Source organism: Oryx dammah, unplaced genomic scaffold (genome assembly GCF_014754425.2).
Source record: "Oryx dammah isolate SB20612 unplaced genomic scaffold, SCBI_Odam_1.1 HiC_scaffold_11209, whole genome shotgun sequence".
NCBI lineage: Eukaryota > Metazoa > Chordata > Mammalia > Artiodactyla > Bovidae > Oryx > Oryx dammah.
In genome coordinates, this window is record NW_024080602.1 from 3,897,311 (window position 1) to 3,918,577 (window position 21,267).

The following is a 21,267-nucleotide window of genomic DNA, read 5'->3' on the forward strand; positions in this document are numbered from 1 at the left end:
AAAAAGTAATTACACTAAGAGAAGACAAATGATTCTGGCCCAAAGGCAAAATCCAAGCCATGAAGGCAACCCAAGAACAAATCATTGGCCTTGAAATTTAAAATGAGAATACACTTCTCTCTAAAGACAAGGAATTCCAAGAAAGATATATGAAGGGCCAATGGGTACACAGAGAGGTGCTCCACATCTCTAATCATCAGGGATATGCAAATCAAAACCGAGATGAGGCATCCCCTTACACTTGTTACACTATCATTAAAAAGACAAGAGAGAACAAGTGTTGGTGAGAATGCAGAGAAAAGAGAACCCTCATGTGCTGTAGGTAGGAATGTAAACAGAAAAAACCACTGTGGAAAATAGTATGTGGTTCCTAAAAATTTTAAATTACAACTAACATATGACCCAGCAATTGTAATGCTGGGTATGTATCCAAAGGAATTGAAATCATAAGTTTACAGAAATATCTGTACTCACTATATTTGAGCATTCTTTGGCATTACCTTTCTTTGGGATTGGAATGAAAACTGACCTTTTCCAGTCCTGGGCCACGGCTGAGTTTTCCAAATTTGCTGACATATTGAGTGCAGCACTTTCACAGCATCATCTTAGGATTTGAAATAGCTCAACTGGAATTCCATCACCTCCACTAGCTTTGTTCGTAGTGATGCTTCCTAAGGCCCACTTGAATTCACATTCCAGGATGTCTGGCTCTAGGTGAGTGATCACACCATCGTGATTATCTGGGTTATTAAGATCTTTTTTGTACAGTTCTTCTGTGTATTCTTGCCACCTCTTCTTAACATCATCTGCTTCTGTTAGGTCCATACCATTTCTGTCCTTTAATGAGCCCATCTTTGCATGAAATGTTCCCTTGGTATCTCTAATTTTCTTGAAGAGATCTCTAGCCTTTCCCATTCTATTGTTTTCCTCTATTTCTTTGCATTGATCACTAAGAAAGGCTTTCTTATCTCTCCTTGCTATTCTTCAGAACTCTGCATTCAGATGCTTATATCTTTCCTTTCGGCTTCTCTTCTTTTCACAGCTATTTGTAAGGCCTCCTCAGACAGCCATTTTGCCTTTTTGCATTTCTTTTTCTTGGGTTTTAGAAAAGGCAGAGGAACCAGAGATTAAATTGACAACATCCACTAGATCATCAAAAAAGCAAGAGAGTTCCAGAAAAACATCTATTTCTGCTTTATTGACTATGCCAAAGCCTTTGACTGTGTGGATCACAATAAACTGTGGAAAATTCTGAAAGAGGTGGGAATACCAGACCACCTGACCTGCTTCTTGAGAAACCGGTATACAGGTCAGGAAGCAACAGTTAGAACTGGACATGGAACAACAGACTGGTTCCAAATAGGAAAAGGAGTACGTCAAGACTGCATATTGTTACCCTGCTTATTTAACTTATATGCAGAGTACATCATGAGAAACGCTGGGCTGGAAGAAGCACAAGCTGGAATCAAGACTGCCGGGGGAAATATCAATAACCTCATACACGCAGATGACACTACCCTTATGGCAGGAAGTGAAGAGGAACTAAAAAGCCTCTTGATGAAAGTGAAAGAGGAGAGTGAAAAAGTCAGCTTAAAGCTCAACATTCAGAAAACTAAGATCATGGCATCTGGTGCCATCACTTCATGGCAAATGATGGGGAAACAGTGGTTGACTTTATTTTGGGGGGCTCCAAAATCACTGCAGATGGTGACTGCAGCCATGAAATTAAAAGACACTTACTCCTTGGAAGGAAAGTTATGACCAACCTTGACAGCATATTTAAAAGCAGAGACATTACTTTGCCAACAAAGGTCCATCTAGTCAAGGCTATGGTTTTTCCAGTAGTCATGTATGGATGTGAGAGTTGGACTATAATTTAAGCACCGAAGAATTGATGCTTTTGAACTGTGGTGTTGGAGAAGACTCTTGAGAGTCCCTTGGACTGCAAGGAGATCCAACCAGTCCATCCTAAAGGAGATCAGTGCTGAGTGTTCATTGGAAAGACTGATGTTGAAGCTGAAACTCCAATACTTTGACCACCTGATGTGAAGAGCTGACTCAGCTGAAAAGACCCTGATGCTGAGAAAGATTGAGGGCAGGAAGAGAAGGGGACGACAGAGGATGAGATGGTTGGATGGCATCACCGACTCAATGAACATGAGTATGAGTGAACTCCAGGAGTTGGTGATTGACAGGGAGGCCTGGCGTGCTGCAGTTCATGGTGTCTCAAAGAATCGGACACAACTGAGCAACTGAACTGAACTGTAAACAACTCAAGTATCCATCAATGGATCGATAAAGATGTGTACACATACATACACAAATACAAACACATGAATATTACTCAGCCATGAAAAAGATGGGCGTTCTTCCATTTCTGACAACATGGATGAACCCTGAGGGCATTATGCTAAGTGAAATAAGTTAGAGAAAGACAAATACTGTATGATATCACTTATATGTGGAATCTAAACAACTGAAATTCAGGATTACCAGGGGTTGTAGAGTGGGGAAACAGGGAGATACTTGTCAAAAGGTATATACTTACAGTTATAAGACTAACAAAGTGTGAGGACCCAATGTACAGTACAGTGATTACTGCTAAAAAATTGTATTACATACTTGAACACTGCTCTCACCACAAAAAAGAAACGCGAATTACGTATCAGGATGAACATGTTAGCTACACTACAGTGGTAATCATTTTGTACTATATAACGATCAAATCAACATATTATACACCCTGAACTTTCACAACATTATGTCAATTACATCTCAATAAAGCTGGAAAAAAAATTTTAAGTAGACAATGAATTGAGGGTAATGACAAGTTAATAAAGGATAAGAAAGTAGAACTACATACCAAGTAATCTAGTATGACAATAACTTAAAATACTTTTCTGAATAAAAAGGAGGACATACATAGTCAGTCCATCTATCAAAGACTCTGGCTGGGCCTATCACACTGGATTAGCTATAAAAGTACACTAGCTGGAACCATAAATCATAAAAAACTTACTAAGATGGCAGAAAGTGTCAAAGGTATAAATACACTGAAGAGCACTAGGAAGCCAAAGCACTAGGAGAAGCAGAAAAAATTAATTTGAACTCTTTTTGTCTTACACACGGAGGTTCTTTGCCATCTGACCAAAAAAGCATTACTAGATATGACCAAGAAGGGGGGCAGGGGAGCGCTCTGATACACTGGTTCACAATGAGAATTCCAGCCTTCTCTAGTTGCCTGGAGCATAGTAATATGATTTTCCAGCACATTAGGGAAGCAAAAGTAGAACCAGAAAGTCTATGTACTGGCTGGATTCTGTTAATGTCACTTAAAATGGAGGAAAAAAAATCCTAGCAAGATACCAAATAGAGTGCAGCAGATGGTAAACAAATATTATGAAGCAATCTTCACAAAATCTGCAGTGTGTCACAAATATACAAAATGGCAGAGTTTGGGAAAAGAGAATCATAACAGGCCATATGTTGGTAGCGATTTCCTTCGAAGCAACATGCAATCCAGAAGAGAAACCAAGAGGAGGAACATAAAGGCCCAATAGAGGAGAGGCAGCCTCAGGTGAGGGGCGGTCAGAACGGCAAGCAGAGTTCCTACCGAGAAAACGGCAGACAAGCAGCAGATTCTGGGGAGCTCTCAGGCACACGCCCACCCACTGCAGTGGCAGGGCTCAAGCCAGCTTTCGAGAGAAGTAATTTAGCTTCTGCCAAGAGCCACACAGACACTTCGGACAACACTGCAGTTTATTTGTCATGCGTCATGTCACTCCGGTGCCAGGTAAGAAGGGTCAACTAGAACTACAGCAAAGGCATTTTTCTAAGGCCAAGAGGAAAGAAATGAAAACAGAGTTGTAGAGGTTAAAAAAGACATCGACAGGAAATGATCAGAAGACCTGCCAAGTTTAGAACCCTTCTCAGGGTCTAAGATCTGGTCAGGACTGGAGGCCATAGTTTCTAAGGCTAAATCTTCATATCCATGAGTTTTAATTTAGCTCCATGCCTCCCACCTCCTGAATCCTTCTTCTTTGCTTCCTCTTTCTTTCCAAAAAAAATATCTAAGTGCCCACTATGTCACAGGTAATGTTCTGGACAAGGGATAACAACAGTGGAAAAAGGAAAACCCCTGTCCTCATGGAGGTTATACCCTACTTGAGAAAGACCTGAAAGGGATGAGGGAATGTACCATACAGGTATCTGGGGAAAGAATGTTTCAGGCAGAGAGGGGCGGAAGAATACCTGACATGCCTGAGAGACTAAAAGAAAGCCAGAGTAGCTGGAACAGACTGAGAATAAGATGAAGGAGAGAGAGACGAGTTCACAGGAGTAATGATGGAGTAGAGCTGGGGGCAGATGAGAAAAGGCAGGGCTTTGCAGGACTTGGCTTTCACTCCTGAGTGAGAAAGAAACCCTGGAGGGTCTTGAGTGCAGTGATCTCACTTAACTTCTAAAGGGATCACTTTGGCTGCAGTCTGAGGAAGAGGCTATGTGGAGGCAAAGCAGAAACAGGAGGCAAGTCAGGGGACCATGGTCCTAGTCCAGGTAAGAGGTGACGGTGGCCTAAACCAAGTTGAGATTTTGAGCAGTCATTACATGCTGGATGTATTTTAAAGGTAGAGCCAATAGGATTTGCTGATGGATGAGAGACAGAAGGGGTATCCTTACTACTTCATTCCTTCAACCATTCACACATTCCAGAAGCACAAATTGAGAGTTTACCATGTGCCAGGGCTACGCTGGGTTTCTAGTGACTCAAAAGTGAGTGGTACTGGAACTTCCCTGGCAGTCCAATGATTAATACTCTGTGCTTCCACTGTAGGGGGCACAAGTTCAATTCTCGGATGGGGAACTAAAGTCCTGCAAGCCATGGGGTGCAGCCCCACCCCCCCCAAAAAAAACCTGAAAAACAAGCATCACTATCTACTGCCCTTAAGGAACTGACCTGGTGCTTGGGTAAAGGACTTAAACTTCTAAATTCTCATGTAAAACAGCCAGACTACCAATGCTTACTACTACTACTACTACTACTACTAACTAATAAGACAACCAATACCTACTACTACCACTAACAACTCTCATAAGACTAAAAATGTTTCGGACTTTTTGCATCAGTGATATTTCAAAATAAAATTTCAATAAAGTAAAGCCCCCTTTATACCATCTCAAATTCTAAGAATAGACAATTACCTCTTACATGTTAATTTTTTCCACCAGCAATGGAGACCATTTAAAACATTTATTAGATATTTTGATGGATCACTAAAAGGTATCTCCAGGCCACATCCAAGATAGTCTTTTCCCCTGTGTTTCTTTTTCTTTTTTAATTGGAGTATAGTTGATTTACAATGTTGTATTAGTTACAGGTATACAGCAAAGTGATCAGTTATACATATATACATATCCACTCTTTTTTTAGATTCTTCTCCCATATAGGCCACTGCAGAGTATGGAGTAGAGTTCTCTGTGCTATACAGTAGGTTCTTATTACTTACCTATTTTATATATAGTAGTGTATACATGTCAATCTCAATCTTCCAGTTTATCCCTCTCACCACCCGCCTTTGCCCCTGATAACCATAAATTTGTTTTCTACATCTGTGATTCTACTTCTGTTTTGTAAATAAGCTCATTTGTATCCCCTTTTTTTAGATTCCACACGTAAGTGATATTATATATTTGTCTTTCTGTGTCTGACTCACTTCACTCAGTGTGACAATCTCTACATCCATCCAGGTTGTTGTAAATGGCATTATTTTGCTCCTTTTTAGGTCTAAGTAATACTCCACTGTGGGCTTCTCTGGTGGCTCAGTGGTAAAGAATCTCCCTGCCAATGCAAGAGACATGAGTTTGATCCCAGGGTCAGGAAGAATCCCCTGGTGAAGGAAATGGGAACCCACTCTGGTATTCTTGCCTGGGAAATCCAGGATAGAGGAGTCTGGCAGGCTATAGTCCATGGGGTTGCAAAAGAGTTGGACACAACTTAGCAACTCAACAAAGACAACAAATATTCCATTGTATATAACTTACATGTTAATTTTTAGACTCAGTGTATGTCTAATGTGAAATTACAATTTTTCATTAACCTACCCAGTTTTACTTACAGGCAAACAGTTAGCTTTTAGATATGGTACAGTGTAAGAAAATAATGCTTCATTTTTCCCAGAAATTCATAAAACTGAAAAGGATTCTATTCAATGAAGAGTGAGTAAATAGTCACAGTTAAAGACAAACAAAACAAAGATTTATCCTAAAGTTGTATTTTCCGAACCAAAACTCAGACACCTGGCTTAACCAACGTGAAGATACCCATATGAGGGCTAAAGATCAGAATATATGATGTCAGAGTATCCCAGAAAAGTGGGACCTTATGGTATTTATAGGTATAAGTCAGCATTTGTCTACATAGACTTAAAATGCATCTATCAAGTCAACAGTAAGATTTTTACTGTCCAGCAACACCAGCCCAACTGTAACTTTATACTAGTAATTTGTCTAGAGAAAATCCAGAGAGAGGAACACATGTAACAATATGCACAGGAAACTCCTTAGTGGGCACAGCTGACTGTTCTCACCTCATGTGTCAGTGTACTCATTAATCTGTTAACGACAATGTGAAAATCAGCAGGGATCTTTGGACCTATATGAATGTCAAGCTCCTAAAGCATACACAGGGCCCACACACGCAAACATACAAGATGTTTTATGGTGATGGAATTTAGCTTCATCTCAGAAGTGTTCTCATATCTGGGGAAAGACAAATTATTCAATAACCAGCATGGAATCAACTGTCTGTCTTTTTGAAAAATAAAGCTGGATCTCCGCCTGACTCCTTGCACCAAAATAAACTGAAGATGGTACAGAATTTTTTTAAAAAATCCTCTGCCTTTGTAATAAAATACATGTTGTTTTATTAAAGAAAAATAACCAAAATGAATACACATACAAACATACATATTTACATACATACCTAAAAGTGTGTATTTAACCCCATTAAAGTAGAAAGAACAAAGAATCTGAATTAATGTTTCTCCAACATCTTGGAATGTGGAAGACCTTTTGAAGCATGACATAAATCCAGAAGTCAAAATATGACAAACCAGACCATGCAAAAATTTTAAACTTCTCCATGGGATAAAAAAAGAGAGAGAAAACAAGACCAAAACAAGCTGAAACGAAAGCAATAAACTAAACAAAAATATAACATCTAAGACAAAGGAGCAATTTTCTTAATATTGGAAAGCTCTTCAGTCAACTAGAAAAACACAGATAACCTAAACAGAAAAATGGGCAAAGGTGATAAATAGTTCACAGAAATTAAATACAAATGACCAAAGTATAAATGAAAAGATGCTTCAGCTCATTTATAATTGAAGAAATACAAAATAAAATTATAATAATCTTTTTTACATATCAAATTGACATCAACTAAAAAGTTGATTTGGTGAGGGTAGAGATATGGACATTCTTGAACACTGCTGGTGGGAGTGCAAATTGGCTCTACCTTCTAAAAAACAACACGGAAATAGCTATTAAAACATAAAATACGGTACTCTTTGTTTTAGTAGTCCAAATCCATTTCTACACCGTGGAAAGTCATGAGACAATGCTGTTGTTGACTGCAGCATTTTTTTTCCTAATGCTACTAAAAAAACTGACAATGTCTTAAACTTAAAACTGGTCCACCAACAGGTTAAATAAATTAAGTCACAGCCACAAGAGTATCCAAAAGAATGAAGTTGATTTATATACACTTACATTAGAAAGAGACCCAATATATACTATTAAGTAATGGCAGGGGCAACTAGCTGCAATATTGTATATACTATATATGAGGAAATATCTGGAAGGATACAGAAGAAACTGTTAACTAGGGAATTGGGGATGGGGACTTTTCACTTTGATACTAACTGAAATTTTTTTAAGATCATCTTCTTAACTTAAAAACAAAAACAAAAAACTAGACACTATATATATATTGAAAAGTAGTACTTTCACCTAAAAGTGGTAAAAAGAAAAGGAGGTTTGAGGCCATTAGTCCAAAAGGTAAGTCTGGCACGAATGGGACTCCTTCCCCTCATTCAGCCCTAAGTCCCCTTGGAAACGCCATCCCCAGGAATAGAAATCAGAAAGAATATAACCACTTATAGACCCTCTGCCCTCTCAGGACAAGTGTGGGAATTTGATTTTGGATCCTGAATTGTCCACCACCAACCAGTTATATCCCATGGCTGAATAACTGCACAAATAATCCCCCCCCAAAAAGCAAATTTTTTACTTAATTTTAGGTTACATGCATTTTACAATTCTCTTTTGAATATGGACATATATAACATTCCATCTTATTCAACAAGGGTGTTTCTACAAGGCACAAAATATACTTGTTCCTCAGTATACACAAGGTATTAGTTCCAGAACCACATCCCTTCCGCTCCATCACGAACAGGATACCAAAATCCGTGGACCATCAAGTCACTTACAGAAAATGGTGTCATACAATTGGCAGATGTGGAACCTGTGGATATACAGGGCCCACTGTACTAAGAAGAGAGCCAGAGTGAAATAAAACGTGGCCCCTGTCACCAAGCCATCAAAATCTAGGGAGGATGGGAAGCAGGCAACAGCCAATGGGAGGGCAGACCCAATAGGTCACCTGCTCCAGTGAAGTGCCCAGAGAGATGAACCACACCTGTGGGGACTGGGGGTTTCACCAACAAGACGGCATTTCTCAGAACTGAACTTCCAGTAAGAGAACCTTAACCCTTCCCCTCTTTTCCACTTACTCTTTTTCTCTTCTTTTATATAGAACAGGTAAATTTGACATTGTCCTTTCTCTTGTCAGTTAATTACATCACTAAATATAATAGCACCTCTTTTGCAGAGGTTAGTGTTGGGTATACTTTGCAGGGCTTCCTCTTGGCTCAGTTGGTAAAGAATCTGCCTGCAATGCAGGAGACCACCTGCAATGCAGGAGACCTAGGTTTGATCCCTGTGTCAGGAAGATCCCCTGGAGAAGGAACTGGCAACCCATTCCAGGATTCTTGCCTGGGAAATCCCAGAGACAAAGGAGCCTGACAAGCTACAGCCCATGGGGTCCCAAAGAGTTGGACACAAGATAGTAACTAAACCACCACACTTAGCAGCCTTAAATATATTACCATAAACATCTTAAAGTTTTATTTATTCAAGATTTGTTCCATCATACCATAAACTACTGAAAGAGCTCTAACATTTCAACAAATTAGCATATAAACTACATCTTTCCAACTATCAGTATTTTTTGCACATAAATTTCATTCATTAGTATGGATCTTTGGTACAGAAAATAAGGTCACCCTAGAACACTGATGAAAGAAGCCTGCATAGGATTTTAACTCTACGATGGAAAAGTCCACAACAATCTGAACACAATGAAATGAAGAACTATCATTACTTTGTGTACTTTTGTTCTTATTCTTGCCACCTAAAATTGGTCCAGAAGGTGATGGGTATAGAGCCACTGCCCTTGTTGTGGGGGGAAAAAAGTAAAGATCACTAACAAGTTAAACCTAGAAATTTAAACATTTTTTTCGTTAGTGTTAAGTAAACTTTTCAGTGTTAAATATATTACCATAAATATTTCTTTGATCAAAGTTTTACTTATTCAAGATGGATCTTACTGTTCCATCACACTCATAAACCACACTTAACACCCTTCACAGGCTTTCAACGTACTTGGTTACAAAGGCTGCAAGTTTCATGCTCAAAACAGAACGGTATTTACATATGGACTCTACCACTTCTAGCTGATCACCTTCAACAATCTCTTTATGTCTCTCAGTTTCAGTTTCCTCACAAGTGTAATTTTCCTACCTTACACAATTATTGCAAAGATTAGCAACAATCCAGGTACATCATCAAGAACACTGTCTGGCACATAGTAGCCCATCAATTAGTTCAGTTCAATTCAGTCGCTTAGTCGTGTCCAACTCTTTCCAACCCCATGGACTGCAGCACACCTGGCCTCCCTGTCCATCACCAATCCCGGAGTTTACCCAAACTCATGCCCATTGAGTTGGTGATGCCATCCAGCCATCTTATCCTCTGTCATCCCCTTCTCCTCCCGCCCTCAATCTTTCCCAGCATCAGGGTCTTTTCAAATGAGTCCGCTCTTCGCATCCGGTGGCCAAAGTACTGGAGTTTCAGCTTCAACATCAGTCTTTCCAACGAACACTCAGGACTTATCTCCTTTAGGATGGACTGGTTGGATCTCCTTGCAGTCCAAGGGACTCTCAAGAGTCTTCTCCAACACCACAGTTCAAAAGCATCAATTCTCTGGTGCTAAGCTTTCTCGGAGTCCCTGGTGGCTCACAGGTTAAAGCGTCTGCCTGGAATGCAGGAGACCCAGGTTCAATCCCTGGGTCGGGAAGATCCCCTGGGGAAGGAAAATGGCAACCCACTTCAGTACTCTTGCCTGGAGAATCCAATGGAGGGAGGAGCCTGGTAGGCTACAGTCCATGGGGTCACAAAGAGTTGGACACGACTGAGTGACTTCACTTTCACTTTTCTTTATAGTCCAACTCTCACATCCATACATGACTACTGGAAAAACCATAGCCTTGACTAGACAGACCTTGGTTGGCAAAGTAATGTCTCTGCTTTTGAATATGCTATCTAGGTTGGTCATATCTTTCCTTCCAAGGAGTAAGTGTCTTTTAATTTCATGGCTGCAGTCACCATCTGCAGTGATTTTGGAGCCCCCAAAAGATAAAGTCTGACACTGTTTCCACTGTTTCCCCATCTGTTTGCCATGAAGTGTTGAGATCAGATGCCATGATCTTTGTTTTCTGAATGTTGAGCTTTAAGCCAACTTTTTCACTCTCCTCTTTCACTTTCATCAAGAGGCTCTTTAGTTCTTCTTCACTTTCTGCCATAAGGGTGGTGTCATCTGCATATCTGAGGTTATTGATATTTCTCCCGGCAGTCTTGATTCCAGCTTGTGCTTCTTCCAGCCCAGTGTTTCTCATAATGTACTCTGCATATAAGTTAAATAAGCAGGGTGACAGTATACAGCTTTGACGTACTCCTTTTCCTATTTGAAACCAGTCTGTTGTTCCATGTCCAGTTCTAACTGTTGCTTCCTGACATGTATCAATAAATGATAGCTAAAATAATCAGCATTACTACTATGAACCCTGACTCTGAAAGCCAAAAAGGCACAGGTACAGCGAGCCACTTGGAGGGATACAGAAAGGGAGAAGTAGAAAAAGCAAAGTAAGATTCTTTTTTGCCTCACCTAAAAACAATCAGAATGCACAACATCAAAAATTATGACAACTCTTAGAACAAGTCTCGACAGTGGCTGAGAATATACACATGAGAAATTCCATCTTATCACCTACTACCTATGAGACTTAAGTTACTTAGAGGAGATGTCCTCAAGTAGCACAGAGCAAATAACACTCCTTCAAAGTACTTCATGGGGATCTTGTGAAGGTTAAATTAAATGAGATAACCCATGGAACACTTTTAACACAGCATCTAGCAACAGTTAAGTACCCCAAATGTTAATTACCAGACCATCCATGAAATCCTTGGCACCCCCGAGGAGTTACCGCAAGGCGTCTGAAGAGCTTGCAACACTAACATGTATTTCAAATATACATACTATTTTTCAGTAGAATATGAAGTTCAGTGTGGTTAACACAATACTCTTCTTTATTAATTATTTTAAGAGTTCTACTCAACTAGCTTTTAAAACCATAAAGTGATTGTTGAAAAATATTCAATAGAGGATACTGAAATAGCAATAGAGAGAGATAAAGCAGGAAGTGTGTTCAGTCATTTCTTCCCCCACTACAGCCCCAAGTCTGCTTTTCAGGAGAAATGACTGGAAAGCACTGCAGAGGACACCTCTTCACATCCTTGTCTCAATATGTACACGAAGTTGAGAGGTGCAAGTAGGGAATAAATATGGGATCATACTATATTTAATCAAAATGGAATCATACCATACGTATTTTGCCTATTAACAGTATATCCCAAATATATTTCCATGTCAATGTTTAAAATTCTTAATTAATTATTCTAGGCATTTAGCTTACCTCTAAATTTTTTGCTTTTAAAAATAATTCCAGGGAATTCCCTGTGGTATAGTGGTTAGGGTTTGATGCTTTCACTGCTGTGGCCCAAGTTCAATCCCTGGTCAGGGAACTGAGATCCCACAAGCCTTACAGAGCAGCCAAAATTAAAGAAAAAAAAAAAAATTCCACAATGAACGCTTTGTTTGAAGGGCATTCAACACACGTGTAGGTATTTCTGTTGGACAGTTTCCTAAAAGTGGACCTGTCAGACAAAGGTTCTGAACATTCTATATTTTGATAAGTACTGTCAAATTGTCTCCAAGAGAACATAAATAAAAGAGAGGACCTTGTACTCTCTGGTCATTAACCATCTGCTTAAAAAACAAGAACAAAAAAGATACAATCATGTGGAGAAACTGTACATTTTTCCACAGGGAAAAGCACACCACATCTTCAATAAAAGATGGGACCACAGTTACAAACCTTTCTTTATCCTTCCCAACACCAGAGGCCCTGTGCTACTGACTAAACTCTCATCCTACTCGGCCCTTCACATCCCCCTGGCTTATGTCAAAACCAATGTTCTAGTACACCCTGCCCCCACCCCAGGCCCCAAGCCAATTGGTTTGGTGGGGGGAGTGGGGAGGAAATGACTCAAGACCTGAAGTGTTGCTGTCCCCATCCAAAAGCCCTGCCAAGACCCACTAACACAGAATTATTCCATGCAACATTCACTTAACTGCTCTACTCTGTTGCTGTTCTAAAGTAGCAAAGGATTAAAGTCTTTTCATCAATAATCACTGGCCTACAGGTAGTTTACAGGTTTCATTTTGTCCTACAATATTATTACAGTGAAGAGCAAGAGCAGATAAAGGTCATGTTGGTAATTAAAGCTATATTATAGAAATATGTACACCCAAGATATGATTAAATAAGAAAATATTACTCGGTTCAGTATCATCATTAAACTTGCATTAATTTATAAATATTTAAATGTACCATATGATGATCATAAATAATCTGTTTTTGTCAGTTTCTAAAGTAACACAACCCATAAACCCTTTGAAAAATTACTGCAGAAACAGTCAAAGTATATAACCCAGACTTACATTCAAATGCTGTGGTTGTTGCTTCAGGCAGAACCTGGCCTATCACATCCTAAACAAAGAAAGAATAAAGAAACACAATTAGCCATCTTCTTTACTGCTAACATGTGGCAAGTCCTAGAGGAAATATGTGAACCTGGAAAAGATTTTTGAAATGTTGGCATAAACTATAAAAACATTAGCACATAATCACATTTAGCCCAGCAATCTAGGTCCAGAGTTTAAATCTCTATTCTAGAGTTTAAATCTTTTCTAGGGGAGGGGATCATTAAAAAGTCCTTTCCACTCTGTATTAACAATGTAAGTTTTTACCCTGGATTCAATAGCATAGACAAGTACACTGTTGTGCATTTACCAAAAAAAAAAAAATAATAAATAGGTTTCTTCTATGGGAAGCTATAGAAGGAATGTACTGTTAGTAGAAAAAGAGGTTTCAGGAGTCAGCCTAGCCTGAATCTGAATCTCAGCTCTGTACTAAACAAGCTGTGTGACTGGGAACAAATTACTCACCCTCTCTGAGCCTGAACTTGATTATCGTCCAATACGAGTCTATAATGCTATTGGTACTTGTGTTCATGCTCAGTCACTAAGTCATGTCCTACTCTTTACAACCCCATGAACTACAGCCCATCAGGCTCTTCTGTTCATGGGATTTTCTAGGCAAGAATACTGGAGTGGGTTGCCGTTTCTTCCTCCAGAGGATCTTCCTGACCCAGAGATCGAACCAATGTGGCCCGCACCTCCCGCACTGGCAGGCAGATTCTTTACCACTGAACCGCTTGGGAAGCCCAGTGCTTATGGAGGTAATGTGAAAAATATTAAATAATGTAATAAACATGAACTAACCTAATACACCATAGATCTTCAACAAATGTCGTTCTTGATATGTATCTAACAACCATGCCTTACACTCACAATGGGAGGAGTTCAAAAAACAAGTTTCCATGATGATGATGTAAATCTATAATACTACATTTAATACAAAGAATTATCAACCTCTACTCTGTGCAACTGAGAAACATATTTAATGACATCAAAACAAAGTGAATCTATTATGTAGTTAATCTAGCCGACAAAAGAAGTGCATATAACTTGGTATCAATGTTTAAATGAACCTGTAAAGTTAAGAACACTTGAAAAATAGCTTACAGAGACAGTTTATTTAAAAGGGTACAGAACACCTTCGAGAAACAGCTCTGGGAAAAGTGACCCTCTATGATGTCCAGTCCAACCCAAATGGTCTACACACTCCACTGCTCTCGGGGAGCTCTGCTGCAACGTCCCTCCTGGGCTGTGCCGTAACTGGCACCAGGTACTGGCTGGGCGCCCACAGCCCTTCCAAGCAGGGCACTTAGCAGTGTGGTGGCTGCAACTTCCTTCTAAAGGCACTTCTTTAGAAGCTTTTGCTGCAGTGGCAATTTGCATAATAGTCTTGCCTCTATTCTCTCTGTGTGTGTGTGTGTGTGCGCGCGCTTTAAGTAAATCTGTGCAAATAAAATTGATCAAAAGGAACTATCTTAGGCAGTCCTCACTCATTAGAGCCAAAAGAGATTTTTTTTTCTTTAGTCTTAGCAAATGAAACAACTTTTTGAGGAAATATCTGTAAAAGATTTTAGTATTGAAAAACAAATTCTTTCTAGATATTTGTAGGTAGAAAGTATCTACCTACTTTCATTGACAGGTAAATGAAAACTGCTGAGTTCATATGGAATACACAGGCAACCAGTGCAAAGCCTGAGAGTATGGAGGAAAGCCAAACTGCTAGGCTTGGACCTTGGCTATGCTGTTCAGGCCCTGATTGACTGGATCTCTCTGGGCCTCCATTTCCTTCTGTGTAAGATGAGATCATAATTGTACCTACCTTGTAAGACTAATAAGTTAATATTTATAAAGTGCTTACAATAGTGTCTAGCACATGTTAAGTGCAGTATTAGTGTCTGTTAAATAAATAAAACAGTCACTGATGACTGGAACGTTACAAATCTTAGCTCATAACAAAACCCTAAATTTTAGCACCTGACAATTAATGGAGGATGATCTCTGGTTCACTTAATCCTTCTATGCATTTACCGAGGACTAGCCAGTATTGGTTTCCAGAGAAGGCAATGGCACCCCACTCCAGTACTCTTGCCTGGAAACTCCCATGGACGGAGGAGCCTGGTGGGTTGCAGTCCATGGGGTCGCGAAGAGTCAGACACGACTGAGCTTTCGCTTTCAGCATTGGAGAAGGAAATGGCAACCCACTTCAGCGTTCGTGCCTGGAGAATCCCAGAGATGGGGGAGCCTGGTGGGCTGCCGTCTACGGGGTCGCACAGAGTCGGACACGACTGAAGCGACTTAGCAGCAGCAGCAGCAGCAGCAGCAGCAGCAGCCAGTATTGGTTTAAAAGTGGGGAGAGAGAGCCAAACACCCTCCACCTTCCCAGCTCTCCAAGTCTAGGTTATGACTGCTTACTTTCAGACAACCAGTCTCAAGGTGTGAACACGACAGAATTAGCAAACTAACTTAGGATCCTTCCTACTTATAAATAGCAGATCCCCATCAAACGACACATTTCTGACAACTATTTGAACACACTGCTGGGCAGCAATGGCCTCCTTAGCCCATCAACATAAAGAAGGAGCCACGCAAACTTTACATCTAACATGGAGAAACAGAAAGAAAAACCAAGAATCGTGAGAGAATCATGAGAATCACATGAACATAACCAGCCACCTTGTTCTGTTAAGGCAAATAAAGTGGAGCTATTGTGATGACAAAGGGGTAAAAAGTTGGAAAATAAAACACTATCTCCTGGTCTTTTCTAACCAGGCACATCCAACTTTATGCATATTTTCCAGTTGTATTTTAAGTGATTAATTTCAAAATGACCCAGTCTTATTCTCAACATTTTACCCAACCTAAAGAATGTTTCAAAAGAGCACATGGGTTTACACATGGGATGGTGATCATATCTTGATCCTTTTCTTCTCCTTCACTTCAGTCAAACCAACGGCAAACCAAAAATATAAGGGAGCATCCACAACATGCCAGGAGCACAAAGATAACAAAACTGTAGGTACCAGAAGAATAAGACTTACTTCTTGACATCAGGAAGATTACAATCTGTCACAAAAATAGAGACAAACCTAAAAGACTAACAATTCAGAGCACTTACAGTTCCCCTACAGTTCAGCTGGTAAAGAATCTGCCTGCAATGCAACCCCTGGGTCAGGAAAGAGCCCCTGGAGAAGGAAATGGCAACCCACTTTCATTCTTGCCTGGGAAATCCCATGGACAGAGGAGCTTAGCAGGCTACAGTCCACAGGGTCACAAAGAGTCGCACGCGACTAAGCAACCAAGCACGCATAGTATGATAAAGTGAAAGTGAAGTTGCTCAGTCATATCTGACTCTTTGCGACCCCATGGACTGTAGCCTATCAGGCTCCTCGGTCCATGGGATTTTCCAGGAAAGAGTGGTGGAGTGGACTGCCATTTCCAAAGGGCCAAACAAAAGACATAAACTAGCAAATAGCAGTTGTTAAGTTAGAAGGCAGGAGAAATCACAGGCTCAGATAAGACAGACACTTCAGAGATAAGAGGAAACGTGGGCTGGAACTTGGGAGAGAGGATTCAGAGGAATGGGGGAATGTTCTCTCCTACCACTCACTAATCCAGACCTCCTACACAATTTTCCCCAAACTGGGGACTGTGTCGCCAAAAAAGGCGTGAAACACAGAAAGCTGAAACACAGATAACACATATGCCTCTGCCCGAGAGGACCAGCTGGGCCTACTTCACACGGCAGCAAGTCCCTATTTCAGACAGAGGACACAGCCACCAGAGAGGCCCTGTGACCTGCCCAGGGAGTCCCAGCCATTCGGTAGAGCTATGAGTGGTGCCCTCAACTACCGACTCCGAGTCCAAAACACCCTCAGCTCCGGCTGACTCAGTCACTACAAACTGCTTCTGGCTTCCGTGTCTGGTTCTGCCACAAGCTAGCCATGTGGCTTTATCATTTTCCTCATCTGGGTTTCATGAGTCCTCATTTGAAAAATGACATGAGGACAGTTATATCAGATGAAGGGAAACAGTGCAGGTTTCATTTGGCTTAAAATTTTAAGGTTCCCAGCCAAAAATGCTGATGTGGACTGTTGGCTTCTTGCTGAAGGAAAACCTGGAAAAGAGAGCTCAGAGGTCCTGCAAGATTTGAGCTTGCAGTTCAAATAACTTGATATACCGCACAGCACCCACTGTCACAAGCCCTGCATCAGGCCTTCCCAACATAATACGCTCTACCTGACCTTATCTGACTAAGCACATGCAAAGGCACCTTGCACTCTGAGCTCTCAATCATGGAACTGTTAGTGCAAGGCTTACTTTTAGGCCAGTCATCCTTGAGCCAATGTACAACTAAGAGATGCCCAGGCCCTGTCTCTTCTGTTGCTATAACAAAAACACTTGGAACTTAGTAAGCTCTAGGTTGTTGTCAGTACTTTACAGGTATCAACTGCCCTAGAACTCAGAACTCTATGACATTGGCACTACTTTTATCCCCCAACCCTATTTTGTTTTCTTTTTACCAATGAAGAAACTGAGATACAGAAGACACTTGCTTGAGTGAGTATGGTAAGGCTTGCAATTTAAACCCAGTCAGCCTGGCTTAAGAGTCTGTTTCAAACACTGTACCATTCTGCTGCTGCTGCTGCTAAGTCGCTTCAGTCATGTCCAACTCTGCAACCTGACAGACGGCAGCTCACCAAGCTCCCCCGTCCCTGGGATTCTCCAGGCAAGAACACTGGAGTGGGTTGCCATTTCCTTCTCCAATGCATGAAAGTGAAAAGTGAAAGGGAAGTTGCTCAGTTGTGTCTGACTCTTAGCGAGCCCATGGACTGCAGCCTACCAGGCTCCTCAGTCCCTGGGATTTTCCAGGCAAGAGTACCGGAGTAGGGTGCCATCGCCTTCTCCGCTGTACCATTCTACCTGGGCTCATTGTACTGGTGGCTCAGTGGTAAAGAATCTGCCTGCCAGTGCAGGAGAAAATGTGGGTTAAATCCCTGGGTCGGGATGATCCCTTGGAGAAGACAGGCCAACCCACTTCAGTATTCCTACCTGGGAAATCCCACAGACAGAGGAGCCTGGAGGGCTACAGTCCACGGGTTCACAAAGGGTCAGACCCCACTGAGTGACCAAACAACAACAATCATTCTGCTTAAAAGAATACCTTCTGTTGTCTCAAATGAGTAAAGTCAAAGAAATCTTATGTCTTTCTCATCAAAGACACAATCTCAGTCAATCTTTAGAAGTCTCTGAGGCAGGTATCATTACTCCTAATTCACAAGCAAGAAAATTTAGGCTCGGAGAAGAACAGTGACTTTCCTAGCTATAGTTAAATCCAAAGTTCTTGATTCAAAGCCTAGTGTGCTGTCCACAAAACCATAATGGTGTGCATCCTCTTTGAAGCTCCCTCATAAACAAATCTTTCGGGGTCCTAGGTAGCACCAGAAACAGAGATGTCCGTCTCCTCTACAATTTTATCATCTAGTGGAGGGGACCAACAAAACTAGCACAAAACCCATGTACTGTGCCAGGACAAAGTTGTGGGCACACAGAGGAGGGGTATGTGACCAAGACCAATGCAGAGGAAAAGTGAAGCTCGACTCTGAAGGACAGGTAGGAGCGGGCTAGCTAAGGAAAGAGGCCAAGTGGACACGGCCTGGGCACCTTGGAGAACTCATGGTTAATTCTATATATCTGGAGGACAGGATGCTCATGTGGGTGTAGTGAGAGATGAAGCCGGAGCCAGGCAGGCATAAGCCAATCAAGACGGATCCAGAGGACCATGCCAAGGAGCTTGGGCCTTACCATGAAGGAAGAGGTCAAGAAGCAACAGTCAGAACTGGACATGGAATAACAGGCTGGTTTCAAATTGGGAAAGGAGTACGTCAAGGCTGTATATTGTCACCCTGCTTATTTAACTTATATGCAGACTACATTATATGAAATGCTGGGCTGGATGAAGCAGAAGCTAGAATCAAGATTGCCAGAAGAAATATCAATAACCTCATATACGCAGATGACACCACCCGTTACAGCAGAAAGCAAAGAAGAACTAAAGAGCCTCTTGATGAAAGTGAAAGAGGAGAGTGAAAAAGCTGGCTTAAAACTCAACATTCAAAAAAGGAAGATCATGGCATCCGGTCCCATCACTTCATGGCAATTAGATGAGAAAACAATGGAAACAGTGACAGACTTTATTCTTTTGGGCTCCAAAATCACTGCAGATGGTGACTACAGCCATGAAATTAAAAGACGCTTGTTCCTTGGAAGAAAAGCTATGACCAACCTAGAGAGAATATTAAAAAGCAGAGACATTACTTTGCCTCCAAACATCCATCTAGTCAAAGCTATGGTTTTTCCAGTAGTCATGTATGAATGTTAGAGTTGGACTATAAAGAAAGGTGAGTGCCAAGTCTAACATTCTATTTTATTGGAAATACAGTTTGAATAGTTATTATGAAAGTAAGGCTTCACTGAGTCTTAAAAGCACATTTTAACATCACTGAAATAACACCTCTCTTTTAACATCTCTGAAATTGGGTTTTGTACAATGTATGGCATGTCATAGTTTAATGGGCTGCATTTTTTTCTTCGTTTTACTTATCCTTCTTTCTTTACATAAAATACTATCTTAAAACTTAGGACACTTTAAGTTTGCTAAAACGTGATTGGTTAGGCTTGTCTTCTTTCTCTTTTCCACTAGTTACCAAGTTTAGAAAACTCAGTAGAAAGACCTGGAATCCAGCCAGGGACATTCCACAAAACTCTCTTCTAGATTCAGCTTTTTGTATCTCAGTTGGTTGCTTCTGTGTAAAAAATTTTATCCCAGTCCAGGCTGAGTTCCTTGAGGGCAGGGGTCCAATCTGATTCATCTCTACTTCCCCAGGGACCTCAACACTTGTCAGATTTCAGTCCATGCAATTAATCAATGCTTGTGGAAGCAATAAAACTGCCCCCACATGGAGGCCAGTAATGGTCACTAGCTCAGGCCACCAGGGTAGGATTCAGTGATCACAGTGCTGACTCCCCCACAAACGCCTCCCCCGACTCTCTGGGACTGACACACTGAGATTAACACTCACCAGGACATCCCTGAAGAGTAGCTGCGGCCCAGAGTGCACTGTCCAATCCACCGCTCCACTATTGGGAATCTTGATGCGAATCACCAGCACTTGGTTCTCCATGGCATGGAAGGGGCCAAGGAGCAGCCACAGCATTACAGGTTAAAGGGGCTCACATCCTAGTAGGGGGGCCCTCCTCCCCCCTGGTTAGACGTGGGGGGCGCCAAGAGGTGACGAGAGGACCGAGGGTCAGAGCACGGTTGAGGAGAGGAGGTGGTCTGGAAGCAGCCCGCAGGCTCGTCGCCAGGCCCAGGCTGGAGGGGGCTGAGGGACGTCTCCTGATGAGCGTGGACGGGGTAAGGGGCAGAAGCCAGGAGGAACTAGCGGAGGTCAGAAGGTTCTGGAGTTGGAGAAGATGGCAAACGGGATCGTGAAGCTCTCTGCCGTCTATGTGGGTGTGAGGGGACGGCAAAGAGAGGACCCCGTTTTAGGGAGATACAGCGGCAGGTGTCCACTCCTCCTTAAGAGGAGCGGAGGGTCCCCGCCTGGGGGGGCTCAGTTCGGGGCTGTTAGGAAAGAGTCCCAGGGCCGCCGGACCAAAAGAAAGCCGAGCGGAACGTCCCCGGGAAGGCCGGGGACGAGTCCTCTGCCCCACCTCAGCCAAAGTGCGTGGGGCGCGCGACTCAGCTGCGGCCATCCGAGGCCAGCGTCTTGGCGGCGGCGGCAGCGGCGGCGGCGGCAGGAGGGGGAAGACGGCGGCAGGAGGGGGAAGGCAGCGGCAGGAGGGGGAAGGCAGCGGCGCGGGCACTGTTACTCCGGAACCAAAACGCGCAGCGCCGGAACCCCGGGAGCCGGAGAGCGGACCCGCCTCCCGCGGCGCCATGTTGGAAGAGGGCAGCTCCCGGCCGTCCCCGCCCCTGCGCGTCGCGGGGCGGGACCAGAAGAGCAAGTGCTTAGTGCTGAATCTGGAGTGAGGGTATCAAGTAGAAT

The 21,267-nt window shown here is 42.0% G+C and overlaps 1 protein-coding gene across 4 annotated transcripts in view; it reads right to left on the reverse strand.

Annotated features, from left to right (window-relative positions):
• Positions 1–21,063, reverse strand: part of LOC120860892 (dual specificity mitogen-activated protein kinase kinase 5) — a 263,217-nt gene extending 242,154 nt beyond the window's left edge. For 3 of the 4 annotated variants that reach the window (XM_040236605.1, XM_040236604.1, XM_040236607.1), the window contains exons 1-2: positions 20,299–21,063; positions 13,181–13,229 (exon numbers count right to left, since the gene is read on the reverse strand). In XM_040236605.1, coding sequence (XP_040092539.1) covers positions 13,181–13,229; positions 20,299–20,433 — 184 coding nt within the window. In that variant the 5' untranslated portion in view covers positions 20,434–21,063. Of the gene's footprint in view, positions 1–13,180; positions 13,230–19,021; positions 19,062–20,298 lie in introns of all 4 variants that reach the window. The other variant, XM_040236606.1, reaches the window with a different exon arrangement.
• Positions 21,064–21,267: the final 204 nt, after the last annotated feature.